At 42.5% G+C, this 17,151-nt stretch overlaps 1 protein-coding gene across 8 annotated transcripts in view; it reads right to left on the bottom strand.

Moving 5' to 3' along the window:
- Nucleotides 1-17,151, bottom strand: part of LOC147267935 (low-density lipoprotein receptor-related protein 1-like) — a 156,853-nt gene that overhangs the window by 46,709 nt on the left and 92,993 nt on the right. For all 8 annotated transcript variants that reach the window (XR_015112086.1, XM_086199093.1, XM_086199094.1 and 5 more), the window contains 7 exons: nt 15,974-16,093; nt 15,398-15,526; nt 15,051-15,314; nt 5,192-5,354; nt 3,699-3,921; nt 345-534; nt 85-228 (listed from right to left, as the gene is read on the bottom strand). Coding sequence is in view for 7 of the 8 variants with exons in the window: in XM_086199093.1 (XP_086055219.1) it covers nt 85-228; nt 345-534; nt 3,699-3,921; nt 5,192-5,354; nt 15,051-15,314; nt 15,398-15,526; nt 15,974-16,093 (1,233 nt within the window). In the remaining variant the exon portion in view is untranslated. The remainder of the gene's footprint in view (nt 1-84; nt 229-344; nt 535-3,698; nt 3,922-5,191; nt 5,355-15,050; nt 15,315-15,397; nt 15,527-15,973; nt 16,094-17,151) is intronic.

Genomic DNA, 17,151 nt, shown 5'->3' with positions numbered 1-17,151 from the left:
AACAGGAAAACGAATGCACAGGATGAAAAGATTGTCTCTCATTTATTCAGAGGATTGTTTCACTACCCAAGTGCTTCTACTCACTTTTACAGGACTTTCCATCGCTTCCCAGGCTGAACCCTGAACGACAGCGGCAGGTCCGGGTCTTGTGGCCGTTCCCCAGCAGACAGATGTCAGAGCAGCCTCCAGCTTTTCCAAACTGGTCCACCTCACATGCGTGGCTGCGCACTGCAAAAAAAGTTAAATAATATTGCAAAAGCAGATGTGTTGATCCAGTATTTAGTTGAGTGTGAATTCAGCTGCACGCGCGAATGTTTCTATGTGTGTGAGTGTGTGTGTTCTACCAGGGGGCTGGCGTCTCTGATGGTACACATGCAGGGCGCCTCCCTTGTCCACCCGTGTCACTACTTGGTAGTCCGCGCTGTTGAAGCGGTTGACCCTGATCACACTGGTCTTGGGCTGCATGTTGGCATTGTCAGAGTTGGTGGCGTAGAGATAGTTCTCAAAGACAGTCAGCCCGTACAGATGCTCGATCTAAGAGAGAACATGAAAGAAAGATACATGAGAGGCAGCTGAGTCACAGGAACTGAAAGAGCAGGAAGGCTGGATGTGGTAGAGAACTTTCCTTCTGTCATACACGCAAAGTCTCAAAGCCTGATCCCTGACATCAAAATGACCGCTGGATCGCAGCTTTATAGGCTCTGATGCAGTGACGAATCATGGGAATGTGCGTGTGTGTGTGTGTGTGTGTGTGTGTGTGTGTGTGTGTGAGAGAGAGAGACTCTTCAACCTGAGTTTGACATTATTTCGATTGTCACAAACAACTGTTTCAAGTCAATTGACTTCTTACAAGTTCTGTAAACAGAATGAATAACTAAATCCAATATGTTGCCATGTTCACTGTAACACAAAAACTATGAGGGCGATTTTCCTTAAATTTTTTTGGAGGGTTGAGGGATGGTTCGATGAGGAGTTCAGTAGAATTTGGTGCAGGTTAGTCATAACACGGCAGCATGGTGGTGCAGTGGTCAGGACTGTTGCCTCACAGCAAGAAGGTTCCAGGTTCCAGTCCTGGCTCCATCACAGGATCTTTCTGTGTGAGTCTCCATGTTCTCCCTGTTCCTGTGCGGGTTCTCTCTGGTACTCCAGCTTCCTCCCACAGTCCAAAGACATCAAGAGGGGACGAGGCTGATTGATACTCTAAATTGACCGTAGGTGTGACTGTCAGTGTGAATGGTTGTCTGTCTCTATGTGTTGGTCCTGAGATGGACTGGCGACCAGTCCAGGGTACCTGAACCCCGCCTCTCGCCCAAAAGCCGCTGGGATCGGTTCCAGCCCCCCCCCCCCCCGACCCTTAACACCTTAACAGGAATAAGCGGAAGAAAATGGATGGATGGATGGATGGATGGATAGTCATAGCGCCCCCTGGTGGAAACCCCCTGCGCCTTGAGAAGTTGAGAACTTGGTAAAGTGTTGCTGTGAAACCTGACCTCGTTCAACAGCGTTACCATGGCGAGGGAGGCAATTATGACATTCCCCTTAGAACACAAAACTGTCAAATCTGTTCTTAATCATATGTTCACGAGCTGACTTAAAGTCATAGCGCTTCCTACTGGTTTGAGGAAGTAATGATTTCACAAACAGCTTGTTTTACATCACAATTACTGTGTTGTCTTCAGCCAATGTTCAGCAACATATTATATATAAGAAGTTTGGGATCTCTAGCGCCACCAAGCGGACACAGGAAGTGACATTTGCGCCACATTCAAAATCCAAATATATCAATATCAGATTTTACCACCCTGCTGCTCACCAATACTTAACTCATTACAAAAAGAGCACAGGCTATAATTTCTTTTCAGTTTGGACAGTGGTGAGTTACACTCCCACCGAGGATACTAATATCTACCGCAATATATTTTTTGAACGTAATACACGGAAACTCCAAGTACGATGAATTCTATTGGCACAATAATGCTAAAAGGTTTTTTGCGTGTGCTGTAACATCCTGGCTCACTGACACAAACTGTCTAAAAACAAGTCGGCGTCTTTCAGTTTATTTATTTGCGTGATGTGACATGGTCAAGAGCGGATTCAAATCGTTACTAAGCTCATTTAAACTTGCCGTGTGCTGTAGTGATCCGGCCACGTTGACTCTGTCCAGCACACAGACACTCTGGGTCTTACCTGTAGCTGCAGAGCCCTGAATGTTGTCTACATCAGGGCATCACAGTCTATTATTGCTCACTATACCATGGCCTCCTTCCTCAACAGCAACATAGTCTGTGTTCAAATCATCCTCTTGGTTAGTTTTGTTTTACAGGACAATTAACTGGTAATGTAGCATGGGGCAGAGGTATTGTTGCCATGGTTATCTGCTGTAATAAAGCGTGTGCTCTGATACAGTGCAGCAGCGAAATGACTGCAACTCTTGCTGACTTCATGTTACTGAGAGAAACAAACCAATCTCTCTCCAAAGCCAGAGCTCAGGGATGAGCCAGCCTTGAAAGGCAGATGTAAAAAAGGCAAGATGAGGACTTCTGGACAAACCAGCTGGAGTCTGAGACAGCAGTGTGGTCGATGGCTGCGTGGAGCTGAGTGGGCCGCAACGACATAAAGAGACACAAACAGCCCGAACAATAGACAGAGTTATTAGCCCAGGCTGGAGGGCAGAACTCTGCTGAGGCCACACACACACATCAAAACTCGGCTGCGTTCTTTCTCACTCTTACTCGTTCCCAACAAGCTACAGAACACAAACGAGACAAAACTAAACAAAACAGATGAATAAAAAGAGACCTCCTCAGTAAAAAACAAAATGAAATGAAATGAAAACACAATAAAACAAAACAAAGCAAACAAAACAAAAACAAAATTAAATAAATTTGGACTGTTTGATGGAGAAAAGAAGCAATTCTAGGGAACTATGACAAACATTTCTCAAGTTTTCTTGATATTTTACAGACTAAATGAATAATTACAAAAGCTAATAATTGCTTATTGAAAAGATGATGATGATGTCTTTGGTTGCAGCTCTACTACCTACTTGACTTGTTTACTTTAAAATATGTATTTTCACCAAAAGAAAAATAGCATGATAGAACTTGGTGCTTTCGGACAACATGTCAGGCCTTTAAAACTCCACACACGCTGAGGAGCATCAATACCGGCACACTTTCCTTTAACTGTTACCTGATGGGTATGTACTAATAACCTATCTCTCTCTCACACACACACACACACACACACACACACACACACACACACACACACACACACACACACACACACACACACACACACACACACACACACAGGTATGGTGGTTTGTTTGGGTATGTGCATGTCTGTGCCCTGAGGTTGGGTGAGTTAATGAAATCCATTACTTCTCCTCAGATAACAGTAAAAGCCATGGTAACAGGTTTAAGAGGCTCTGTGCTTCAGCAGCACGGCAGCAACAAGCCGCTTCGGTATTAGACACAATTAATCAGCTACTTTAATGGAAAGCCAAAGACCTGCTATCTTCTCCCCTCCGCTCATAACTCATTTTCCAGTCGTACACAGGAGAGAGAGAGAGACAGGAGGTGTATTATAGATATAAAGGGAGCAGTATAGGTTATTAATAACATACACACGGTCAGTAAATTCACTGCAGATTAGCCGTCTGCTAATGGAAGATAATAGCAGTGTGTCCTCACCAGCAGGCCTTGAATGATGGTGTGCCGGTTCTTGCCTTCGTAATCCACCACCTCAATGTAGTCCAGATAGGCATCAGCCCAGTACACCAGCCTGCTGACCAGATCCAGAGTGATACCATGAGGGAAGACGATCTTGCTGTCCACCAGCTTGGTTCGGTTCTGGCCGTCCATGTCACAGCGCTCCACCTTGGGGATCTGACCGTAGTCGGTGAAGAACACCTTCCTGTTAAGAGACACAAACAGATTGAGAATAACAGCCCAGCAGACTTTGGAATGATGAATTCCCCCTTATTTAAATCAATGAAAGCCAGTAATAAAACTTTTATCAGCTGTTAAATGAGGTAAAATTACTTCCCTTCTTTCTATTATGTGAGGATTTGTGTTTCTTAATTTTGTGCCTTGGATCCTTACAAATCCGGCTTCTCCCATCCTCTCTACAGTGGCTGAAATATCTCTGAATGAGTACAATAAAACTGTAAAACTTATTCCAGCACGATTTAACTTTACTCTGTGGACTAAATCGGAATCTTATTTATAGCTTCAATTAACAATCCTCGTCACAATCCTTGTAACCCCCCCCCCTCCCCTTTTTTTAGGGGAGAATATTCTACATCAGCAGGAGAACAATAGAAACTTTTTTCCACATATTTGACAAAAACATCATAGAATTCCAGCAAAGCATTTATCACAAAAAAAATTTCAAAAACTCCTGTAATTCCACAAGCAAGGCTGCAGGATCTGAACTTAGTATCGCCAACGAACTGTCATCAACGTTCTTCCCAACCATATCTGGGACTTAAATACGGGTCCTGTAAATTAAGATACACGACCTCCATGAATTTCTTCAAAACGTAATCAAATTTTTCTGAGACATCAACCAACGCATCTAAAATAGTTCTTCTGAATCACAGATCCAAGAGGATTTCTGGAAGCTTCATTCAGCCTTTTCACATGGACTCAAGGAATTTGTCTATGAGACTTCCAGAAAAAAAAAAATCACTTATATCTACGTCCTGCCACTAGGCCGGAACTGTCCTCAGGATCCAGGACCTACAATTTGATCCAAATCTCCTGGAAAAGCTCATAACATGTTCATTTATAATATGAGTTATGTTTCTACCAAATTTATCAAAATCTGTTGACATGAACAGGCATGGGTACTGAGCTGAATCTATCCTGTTAGCAAACGGACAGTAAACGACAGCAACAATCGTGGATGAGCAGAGTTCTCCCGGGCACATCGGGTCTGTTTTCCCTCCCAACACACAGTCGTGCACTGCATTTACACTCAAACCCTATAGAGTCAGAGTACCACACAACATCTGTGCCCAATTACCACTGCACATCCCAAACCTTTACTCACCCTCCCTCAGTCTCTACCGGTTGTTCTATGGGTGAGTAACAGAGGGACTTAAGAGTGAAGAGGGATCTTTTTTACAGAGGTGAACGTAGCGTGAGTGTTGTTATGCATGAGTTCGACAGATCAAACTGACCCCATGGTGGGGTCCAGGGCAATGCCTTTAGGGTTGTACAGCTCCTGGTCCAGAAGGGTGACACATGTCTGACCATCCTTGTCACACACGAAGATCCTGTCGTCCACGTCATCCACAAAGTAGAAGTTTCCGGTGAGCCAGTCGATGGCCATCTGCTCCACATCTGTGCAGGGAAACAAGGGAGGGGAGGGGAAGGAATAAGATGTGACACAGGGAAAAGCAAAAAAACAAAAAAATTAAAAACATTTTCCAGGACTTGACTTGTACTGAAATGGAATCTTGTTGTGAAAAGCAGATGGGTGAAGAGTTTGACTCATGGTCATATGATGAAGTAACTCAGTAAACAATAGCAGCCATATCTTCAGCCCCCTCTCTCTCTCCCTCTCTCTCTCTCTCTGTCTCAAAAACTACACACACACACAAACACACACACAAACATGCGCGTCCATATTTTCAGATATGGACTGGCAAATAAGATGTCAGCCAGGTCCACAAAGCCCTGGTAGAGCTAATGTATCTGTCAATAAAAGTCACCTAGACAGACAGAATATGAGACAAGCTGCTTGTTGCTTTGGAGAGGGAGAGAGAGGGAGAGAGGGAGAGGGAGAGGGAGAGAGAGAGAGAGAGAGAGAGAGAGAGAGAGAGAGAGAGAGAGAGAGAGATGCTGCCAGAGCTGCAGGTGTGTGGTATCTCCTGGTTTATTTTCACGCTGCATGGGGAAGACCACCCGTCGATGAAGAATCACACACACACTCATACAAACTTCATGGAAACAGTACGGCCTGAAGAAGTTGAATAGACAAGGAAAAGCTGAGTCTCTGAATGTGGCGCAGGACCACATAAGGAGGGTCTAAGTGAGAAGAAAAATAGTGAAAAAGAATAACATGAGACCTGATTATACACCCGTATCCCCCTGGTCACCCTCTTCCCTCCTCTCCCTTCCTCTCCTCAAACACCAGCTCGGCTACTCACAGTTTTAGCCAACTATCAAAGACAGACAGTCATTGCTGCAGCTGAAGCAAAGGTGGACCACAATGACACGTTTACTGTAATCAGTGAAGGGGAAAAGTCCATGCTTCTTTGTTTTTCTGTTTCAAGTCCTTTTTTTTTTTACTTGCCCAGATTTACAAAAAAAAAGGACTCTTTTCATCATTAATCAATGAAACCATTTAGCCGATAATGTTAAGATGTTTCGAAAATCACAATTTCCCAGAGCTCTAGACAGACACTAAGATTGTTTTCATTGTCCATTCAAAACCCAAAGATGCTTTACTTCCTGTTATGACAAACACAGCAAAAGCCAGTAAAACCTAAACACTGAGGTGAGAGAAAAAAGCAACACCTTTCACATAAGCTAGTTATGTGATCGACTGATGACATAAAAAATGTTGACAGAAGCCAAACTGCATCTGGGATAAAAGAATAGAGACCCTTTTGTTTACTTTGTGGAGTTTTCTGACCTAACAGGGATAAGAATCTGTTCTTTTATTAGTGTTTTGTTTGTCCTGCCCAAGAGGAGGCGCATACGCGCGCATGCACACACAGACACACACACACACACACACACACATAGACACACACACACAGAGTCCTGCAAATGGTTTTTCGCTATTCCAGGAATCTACGAGTGGCTGTAACGCATCAACAAATGGCAACAATGCTCAGAGGACCTGCCCACACGCTTGTGAACATGGACGTCACCAGTGAAGGATTTAAAATAGATTTTAAAAATTAAGACGTGAAAGTCCTTGAGAATAAGAGCAACAAGTGGTAGTTTTGTTTGTTTACAAGACTTCCTTGTGTTGAGGATCGGAATACTTCTCTCACTGTCGTATCCTACATATCAGTCTAACACTGGGGAGGAAAACTATGTCTGCATGAGAGAGACAGAGATAGAGAGAGAGAGAGAGAGAGAGAGAGAGAGAGAGAGAGAGAGAGAAAGTGGGGTGAGGCGAAGGAGAAGGAGGAGGAGGAGGAGGGCTTAACAAACCACAAGACTTCTATTTTTACAGCTGCCATGAGCTCTGCTCTCCTCAGAAGTATCCTCACACACACACAAACACCTCAGATATGGGGCCAGTCATCCCGGAGGGGACCGTGGTCACGCAGGGCCAAGGGTTGACATGTGTTTTTTAGGTGATCGGGTCACTGTGCTGAGACCAGAGAATCAATTTGACCAAGGAGGAGTGATGAGCCACGGCTGGAGGGAAATGACCGAGCAGATTCCTTCTCCTAAAAGCGCAATTAAAGTGCTCAGAGTTAAAGCTCACTGGCTCATGGAGCAATAAATTTGACTGTAATTCCAGAGGAGTCATCTGTGTTTAGAAAAAAATCAACTGGCTCAAATATTTTGGGTTCGAGGAAAAATGGAAAATGGATAAAAGAAAAATTTGGAGGAATGGAGAGAGGAAAGGAAGAAAATGTGAGAAAAAAAGAACGAGGAGAAGTGAGAAGGAAGGAAGGAGAGAGAGGGAGAGAGAGCGAGAGAGAGAAAGAGATCTGATTTCCACCGGGGAAACTTGGCCATTGTGCAGCATTTCTGAGGTTTATGGGAGAAAGGGGCTGCATTCCCAAAGGTGCTCTTAATTTTTAACACAGAGTTCTCTGTTAAAATGCTTCCAGCTGCCCCACAACACACCAACTCACTGATTAAGCAAAGGATAAACAAAGGTAGGAGAAAAGCTGAGATGGTGCAATATTCGAAAACACCCTCATCCCTATGACACACTCCTCTCCCTATTGTTGTCCACCTCTGCTAAAGAGCACCGGCTCTTCTATCTTTCCTCTCCCTCCCTCCCTCCCTCCCTCCCTCTTTCCCCCTTTGTCTGTTCCCCAGAGGTGGGAAAAACAGTCTGGATTCATTAACTGCAGTTCTGTCTGTCTGAAACTATGCTATAAAAATACAACACAGCATAATTAAAAAAGCAGAACCAGCTGCATTCTTCATTTGATTTCTCCCTCCGCTCTAAACAACTTTTCTTTTCTTGTACGTGTCTTTTTTCTTGTTCAAAACAGCAGCCAAGTGGATGTCTACATAACATATTTAAAACGTAATATAAAATGGAGTCACGCCTGGCGGTGGTTTACACTAACAGCTATATATAGGAGTGGAAGTGAAGGACATATATCTTCACAAGCGCCCGCTGCTTGTACTACACCGCTAACCCAAGGGATTAATGCTGTTGTTGGAACACTGCCGTAACTTGTAGACGAGCTACTTTGATATCGCTCAGCTTTCATTTGAAAAGCATGACTGAATTTTTAACACCCACCACGCTGGTAGTAACCCACCCCCCACCACCCTACCGCCACTCCACCCACCCCCCACCACCCTACCGCCACTCCACCCACCCCCCACCACCCTACCGCCACTCCACCCACCCCCCACCACCCCACTTTTCCTTTGCCACACTCTCTCCATAACACTCCCTTCCAGCATATGGTGGAAAGCGTCACACCAGAAACACAAGCAGGCGGAGAATGGTTAAAAAAAAGATGAAGAAGAAAAAAACAACTTGTATTTCTAAGCTCCACCTTAAAAAAAAAAGAAAGAGAGAAAGCTATGAGGGACTTCATAGTTCAAGGTTAATGTGTGTGTGAGCAGAAGTGTATGGGGTGGGTGGGTAGAGAGGTTTAAAATTGAATGGAGAGAAGATTTGAAAATGTGCTGACTGCTTTGCCTTTTTAACAGCACATGACCTGGTAAGGAGATTTCAAGCCATGTGTGTGTGTGTGTGTGTGTGTGTGTGTGTGTGTGTGTGTGTGTGTGTGTGCGCGTGTGTGTGTGTGTGCTGAGCAGCAGCAGCGGCAGCAGCAGCAGCAGCAGCAGGACAGTTCCTGAGCAGGTAGCAGAGAAGGAAGGGGGCTTATGGACGCCGCCATGGGATCAGCTCCCCTGTGCGTAGCATGAACATCCAAGTCTGCCATTCACTGACTTTACACTCCAGCTTCATTCGTGGGTGAGGAAGAGCTCTCGGCTGCTCAGCTATGGTGCAAAATCTAATTATTTTTTGCTAATATTGAGATCACGCTTAATTATCATTGCTATAAAAACTATTGTGATTGAAAACACAATTTAATATACTGCTCAGCCAATAAAATAAAGATATATAAAAAGATAGCAAATGTTTAATTGAATCCTTATGTCCTGTGGATGGATTTTCATAAAACTGAATAAACTACATTCAAACCCCAGGAAGGTCTTATATGATGATCAGACCCACATAGCAATTAATATAAATATAAATATGTGTCCTTTTGAAGATGATGAGTGACTTGTATAATTAGCAGTAGAAGCTGGGATGAAGAAAAAGTCACAGAGAGAGAGAGAGAGAGAGAGAGAGAGAGAGAGAGGGGTGGTGGAGTCACATCTGGACAACTCATCTGAGGCATTCTGAGGTCATGAGTCACTCCAACCACACGCGCATCATTTCCTGTATGTTCACCCTTGCCTTGGGTTGCTGCTGGCTGCTTCCATGTTGACTGTAAACATAAACCTGCTCCTCCTATTCTGTCACACTCACACGCCAGTGGGCCATCCTAAAGATCAACGCTGCAGTCGCGGCAGGCACGGCAGTCGCGGCAGGCGCGGCAGGCGCTTCAGATTATGGACTAGAGCAGATGAGAACGATCAGTCCATCTGTGTAGTGTATGTTTGACACTAAGTGTGTGTTCCTGCAGCTGCTCCCGAGACGCAGCACTTCATTTACTTCACACACGTCCAACCTGTTCAAGTCATCATAGCCTGCACGTATTTATGTCTCAGATGGGGCTTTTATTTCGCAAAACAGCTATTTGTTTAATCTCTGTGCTCAATGAAATTCAGATTTTTTTAAGAGGTGGTCTTAAAAACAGGGACTGTGACATCATAAATATATTTAGGAGGACAACTTCATAACACACAACACAAAGTATAATGCGGAACTCTGAATCCTCCCAAGGAAATGGATTTAATAGTGAAGTAGGGGACAGAAAGGATAGAAAATACTTCAAAATATTTGAATATTCACATACTCAGTGAATTTTTGAATGGAAAAGTAAAAGAAGGCGATGATTTTTTTTAATATGATTTTAATGAGGCAGTTATAATTTTTCTTCTCCTTTTCATTGTTTCTGATAATGACAAAAGTCAAAGTTCTGTTTTAAAAGAGAATTAAAAAAGCACCAATTTATAAGTATATTTTTCACTAAAATGAACCTACTCCTGCAAAATGTGCGTATTGCTGTTCAAATGAAGAATTATGTTTGTTTAATTTGTTTTGTTTTTTGCGGTAATTCAAATTACACAGGCGGATATCTGGATTGTGATCTGATTAACCACGCAACACTAATATTGAGTGTCCATGAAATTATTCATGAATGCATTCAATGGCATCTCAATAGCCTCTTTCTCCTCTTACTAATACACACGAGGACATTAATAAAAAGTTAAGTATCTGAAACTAGAACACAGGAAGTGCTGTGTGCTTCAATTACTTCCTTATTTCAACTGGGACAGGGGAGGGGAGGGGGGGGGGGGCTTAGGCAGCTGGAATTTCCTTCCAATTCTCTTATGTCCTTAAATTGCTGCGTTCAATGTGAGCTGAGGTCAATATTATTACGCAGAAATATATTTTTCTTTACTGCATCAAAGGGCAGCAGCAGCAGCAGCAGCAGGCTGGGTCTGAATCTTATTACTGCAAGGGACACCAACCAAAATGCCTCATTGCTCCCAGCTTGTCTGATATCATCTGGTCTGAAATGAACATATTTCCAACTGACAACTACACAACATTGTGCGTGCATGTGGAACCCAGAGCTGGCTGACTGTCGTCGTTGGAGTCTTTTTCCTTTCCTCTGATGGTTTGCACTGAGAAAATCATTTCTGTCATGTTAGAACATTCTTTAGTCACATGGAAAAAAGGATGTGGAAGAAGACAAGCTGCAGTGGATGAGACGGTTCACAGAGGAACCAAAACAATAGCTCCACAATAATTTTCTGCATTAACCCTAGTAGTAATTGTTGTGTGTGTCAAGAGAAGACAGGACAGGTGAATATATGAAGATAATGAGTAAGTGACCGAGAGAGGCCATTTTGGTTGAGGAAAAAGTACAACCACCACCATAATTGTACACCATCTGTCAACCTACTTCCCAAACGTCCTAAAAGATTGGCAACGATGACGCATTTCTGTTGGCATTGTGTTGATGAGTGTGGCGGCTTTCGCTCCGATTCAGTGAAGACGATCTGCCCGTGACGCGGCGGCGAGGATCACGGCCTGATCTCAAGGAGGTATTATTATTATTATTATTATTATTACCACATGGGATGTGGAGGCTTTTGACCAGCGGGTTGTCCACATTCAGGAGGGTGCATGGACTTAAGTCTGCAAACACATCTGCTTTTATCATGACATCATTAGGACTGACTCACAAGCTGTGTGCAGAAATGCCAACTAAAATACTATTCATAGCATAACTGCACAGTAGGGGAAATTTGGTGTAGGTTGAAAAATGCCTGTATTTGTACTATGTTTGTGAGACGAACTTATTCTGGATATGTGTTCCGTTTGTACCATTATAGTCTGTTTGTGACTTTTTCTGAGCTCTATTAAACAAGCCACTCTAGAAAATAAACACACCTACTGGTGGTTCTGATGTAAAACCCCTGATAACAAATAAAGGAAATGAAGATGAAAAAAAAATTTCTTTTTGAGGAAGGGTGTACAATATAGACGATGCAGCTGATTCACCTCCTGCTCGAGGCAGATGGCCACCCATGGGGGTCTGATTCTTTTCTACTACTTGCACATGGGGGGGAAGTTGGGTCTCTGTAAATGTAATAAAGAACGTGGTCAGTCCCGCTCTGTGTATAAAATGCATCCAGATAAAATAAATAAATAATAAATATGAATATATCACTTAATAAATAGGACTATAATAAATAAAGTTGAATTGAAATTAATGTGGCGTGCATCCAGCACAAGCAAGTTTGTTAAGTGGGTGCAATATAGTACTGTAACAAGGGAGAAACGTAGCTGTGGCTCCTCATGACGTACGATAAAAATCTTATGACAAAGATCATAAGAATCTAAGGTCCCGCACTGAAGGATGTTTGGAAAAAATAAAAGGCCTTTTAATAGGCTTCAATCATTCAAGAACAACACACGTTGGCTTGTGTCCTCTTCAGAATGTAATGACATGTCCTAAGTTTTCGAACATACGACGGAAAGTGAATTTATAGTAAGCGATACTGAAGACAGGGAAAGAAACTTCAACCTGCACGACCAACCTTTTCCTCCTGATAGTATGTGCTTAGCAGGTAGTGGAGATTTTTAGAATGATGTCTATGAGAGCAGCTGCCTGCTGCAAACAAAACCAGGAGCAGTTAGAGTGAAAAAATACAGTAAAGTTGAGGGCCAACAGCTGAAGGGATGAATTGAGAGCTGTAGGGCAAGTCTTTACAGGTTCGTGACGAAAATCAACAACTTCAACATTTGCGCTCCTGTAGATACACTGATAAATGCATAAAGAAATACAGATGACAGCCTCTTCAAGAAATGCTCTGTTCACTTGACTTATTTCTGACTACAAAAATGAACTGAAACTGTAACTGATGGAAGCAAGACATAAATAAAGCTTGAAGGTTAGATTGTGCAGCGCACAGCTGAAATCCACCACCGTTTCATAGGTGAGGAAGAGTATGGAAAGACAAAGCAGAAGTTAATCAGCCTTAAACTTCTGATCTGATTAAGCCTCCTTGGATCCTTAATGCCCCTGCAGGCAAAAACAACTGTAACTCTCTTGATCTGTGAGTACTTTGTATCTTCACAATCACATTAAATGGAAAAAAACAACAACAACAACAACAACAAAAAACCCAACGAGTCCAGATTGCTCTTGCCTACATCAAGTTCCTTAGATTTTATGCCTCAACGATTTCTCACAGAAGCATTTAACTCTGTTGGTCCTTCTTTTTTAGATCGATTGTAAATAGCTCTCTTTCCACTGGCTCATTTCCCTTCAGTCTGAGGCATACAGTGATGCAGCCACTTCAGGAAACCAAGCCTTTATCTCGCTGATTCCAAGAATTATAGTCTAATTTCATGCTATTTTCATCAAAGGTTTAGAGAGACGGCACAGTCAGAGCTGATTTTTTTTTTAACCAAAAAATTATTATTTTTTCTTGAATAAATTTTGATCAGTCTTTCCATTAAAAAGGATGTTGTAATCACAGCAGATACTGATGACTGATTGGAATTACTTTAAATTTGAGGATTTTTTTTCCAATGGTCATGGGTAATGGCTTCTCCTCATAGCCCCTCTGACCTGTGGTGCTCCCCAAGGGTATATTCTCGGCCCATTGTTGTTTTTTTGATCATGTTTCCACTGAGACGTATGATGCATAAACAGAATGATATTCAGTGACATTGTTATGCTGACGACGCGCATCGCTGTCCCCTCAAAAGCCAGGCAAGAATCCAACCTAAAACATGTTTATTCTAGCTGTCAGAAATAAATAGCTGGATGTCCCAAAACTGTCTCCAGCTAAATAAAACAAGTCAGAAATTATTTTCTTCATACCCAAAAGTCTATTTCAACTTTACAATTTTTCATTATATTTTAACTGTAATCGTTATCCCTGCCTTTTGTACCACACAGTCAGACTATTGTAACTAATCTCATAAAGATGAAAGGATAAAAAAAAGAGAAAGGCAGCTGCTCTACTTTTATATCTGCCTTATGTATCCTCCTACCTGTGTGATTTACCCGGATTAGAGTAAATCAGTTGTCCCTCATGTGCATATTTAGTCTTTGCTTCCACCCCTCAGTTTACCACTTCACTTTAGCATGAATTTGTCTTTTTGTGCTGATTCCTTGCGGGTACTGGTCTTGCATATTTGTGTCTGCCTCAGATTTTGTGACTCTGATCCTCCTGCTAGATGAACCCTGCTTTGATCAGCTAGGACTTTGCTCTGGATTTTAATTACTTGCAGTTTTACACACACCTTAACATTCTTGTAGCGAGGTGTGTAGGAGGGAGCATCCACAGGCAAGAGAGGAGAAAATCCTGTACACATTAACATACACGTTTCATGTGCTGTAATGTTTTTTGCAAGTAAGATGGCTTTTCTCTTTAATTACCTGTGTTCTGGAATCTCTTAATTCCTTTCCACAACTGTAAAGCACTTGCACCTTTTTTTGCTATATAATTGAAGGTTATTAATTCTACTTATTATATATGCTGTTGGCTCACCACACAGACGAACCTCCTACACTCAGACATAAACGAGGCCAAAAACAGATTTTCTACTCCAGTCGAAGGCAAAAAAAAAGAAAAGAAAAAGATATTGGCTGCACAACTATTTTAAAATCTGTTTGCATCTCCTCTGTGTATCATTTTCAAGTTTCATTTCTGCTTGACCTGCATGTCTAACAGAATGGTTGTGATTTGAAATGTAGAAAGACTGCTTTCCTCCTGATTCTGAATGTGAAAAGGGAGGGAAAGAGACTATTTGTTAACAAGCAAGTTCACGTCACAATTCATTATGTTCGTCATTGAATGAATAAAAATTCTTCACTACATGAATAATTCACCTTAGAAATATCATGAAATGTTTGACAGATATCTGTTGGTGTTTTCTTCAGACTCGGAATGAACTAATAAAAAGTTTCCATGGATTACTGCCTTGTGCGTGACCTTCATGAATAAAATATTCAAAACAATTACGAAACACACATACTTTGCCTTGCTTACTGTGGTTTTCTGTACTACACATGGAAAACTCTCTTAAAAATGGGAGCAAGTGTGTCTTTACCCTGAATTCAGATATAATGGGATTTATAAAAGCAGCAAAGTTGTGTGTGGCGCTGTACTCACGGTGCAAGCTGAGCGAAATGTTGATGACTCTCTCCTCTGCAAAGCTCTTCAGGTTGGGAATCTTGGCACATTTGAGGTGGGTGGATGAAGGCGAGTCTCCCACATGGATCCAGCAGACTGTCTCCTGTGCGTAGAGAAAGTCCATAGCTGTGGTTTGTTTGGTGCTGGTGGACAACAGGCTGTGGACTGTGGTGCCGCTCAAAGAGGTGGCTTGGATGTTTTGGGAGTTGGCGATTAACAGGACAGGGAGACGATCCACTGGTACTGGATGGTAAAACGGATAAAGAGAAGAGTTAGCAGGAGGGAAGGATCAGAAGTCGTGCGTCTGCAGATGTGTAGCTACGTACCATTCTTGGCCTTGCAGGAGCGGTTGTCTGGCTGGGACAAGTAGCCCTCCACACAGGAGCAGGTGTACGAGCCTTCGGTGTTGGTACAGGATTGACTGCAGGCACCGTACAAACTGCACTCATCAAAATCTGAAGCACAGAAACATGGCAAATAAGCAGCTGTGGTGCAGGGATGTTCACTAATAATAAGCACTGATGGGGGCTCAAAAATTGGATTAAGATATTCATTGCACTTTAAATATCACTAATACTGTGTCTCATGTTCAATTTTCCAGACTCAGTGAGTGATGTGTAATATTTAATTAAGTGCTGCTCATCAACACCTCTCCTCTGCTGCTGCTGAGGTTGTCGATACTTCCCCTTGTGTGCTCTGAACCTGGCGTAGTCTATAAACCTTAGTAAACACAGGTGCAGCTAGGGATGAACAAACGTCAGCGCTGACAGGTCACGTAAAGCTGACGGGTGTTATCGATGCAACAACACACGCGGTCTAGTGCGCTTTAGGTGGGAATAAAATACTGTGAATCATCTGAACATACCAGACTGGCGATATCACCGACGGTCAGACAAACCCACCTTTGCATGTCTTTCCATCTGGGCTGATCTCATAGCCAACCTTACAGTAGCAAGCAGGCCCCCCTGGAGTCACCGCGCAGTTGTCCTGGCAGTTCATGAGCGAGCAGTTGGATATAAACTCTGGAGAGGGGGAGAAGGGGGAGAAGATGGGAGTCTTCAGAGCTTGCTTTTTTGTCTACTACAATCACAGATGTGCATTGACTCTTTAAGCGTGTTTCCTGCCCAAATAGTGCTATTAAAAAAAAAACGTCAACTGCAATACCAGCAACAGTTCAGTATGTATTATAAAAAAAAACATTTTAATGGGGAGTCATGGGAGAAGAATTTTAGTACATAACAAAGAGCTATTTTCCACTTCGGGCCATTACTAGATTTTTCCAAAGAAGAATATTGTTTCTTTTATTTCCTCTGTCAGACTCTATTGATGAACTGTACTTTATTCACTAAACAAAAACGCACGGAAGTTGTTTTAAGTTTTATGATGCGAAATATCGATAATAATGATGAAAAAACAACTGAATTCACCAAAAACAGAAGAAAATGTGTTCTAAAATGAATAAAGCATGTTCATTAAGTCACTTCTGATGCTACTGCGCATCAATCAAGGCATCATCTCTACTAAGTGAAGGGATAACGCAACAGAGATGCTGGTGGCTGCTGAGACGCTGCAGGTGCAGAGGCTTTTACACACCAAAACAAAGAGAACCAATGGCTGCCTTGTTCTGCGCAACGTTGCGATGTAACTGATCACAGACGTGGCACTGAAAAATGACAGCAAGTCAGATTACTTTTTTATGTGTTAGATTACTTTTCTGGCATCGTAAAATAACTAAATAAATGTGTTTTGCTCCATGTAGGAAGGGTGTTTGTGGCAAGCAAACAGTAAGTCGATCTGCTGGCCTTATATGGGTTTACTGGGGTCTTTCCTCATGCTAACCGTACACTGCCTGGCACCTTTTGGTTTTCTAATTGAATATCAAATATGATTCATCAAATATGCAGGTGGGTAAAAACAAACTTGGCTGTCAGTGCAGGGATTTTTATTTTCCTCTGATTGTAGGAGAAGAGGAATCAATACAAGAGAAAAAAGAAGAACGCATCCACGCATGATAAGCGATGAGCTTTGCTGTTAACAAGCTAGTTCGACCTTTCAGATGGATTTTCTCTCCACGCAAGAA

The sequence above is a fragment of the Aulostomus chinensis genome, chromosome 3 (assembly GCF_037954235.1).
Source record: "Aulostomus chinensis isolate RoL2024-O1b breed Wild chromosome 3, RoL_Achi_v1.0, whole genome shotgun sequence".
Classification (NCBI taxonomy): Eukaryota; Metazoa; Chordata; class Actinopteri; order Syngnathiformes; family Aulostomidae; genus Aulostomus; species Aulostomus chinensis.
The sequence above is the reverse complement of the archived record's forward strand: the minus strand, read 5'-3'. Positions and strand labels throughout refer to the sequence as shown.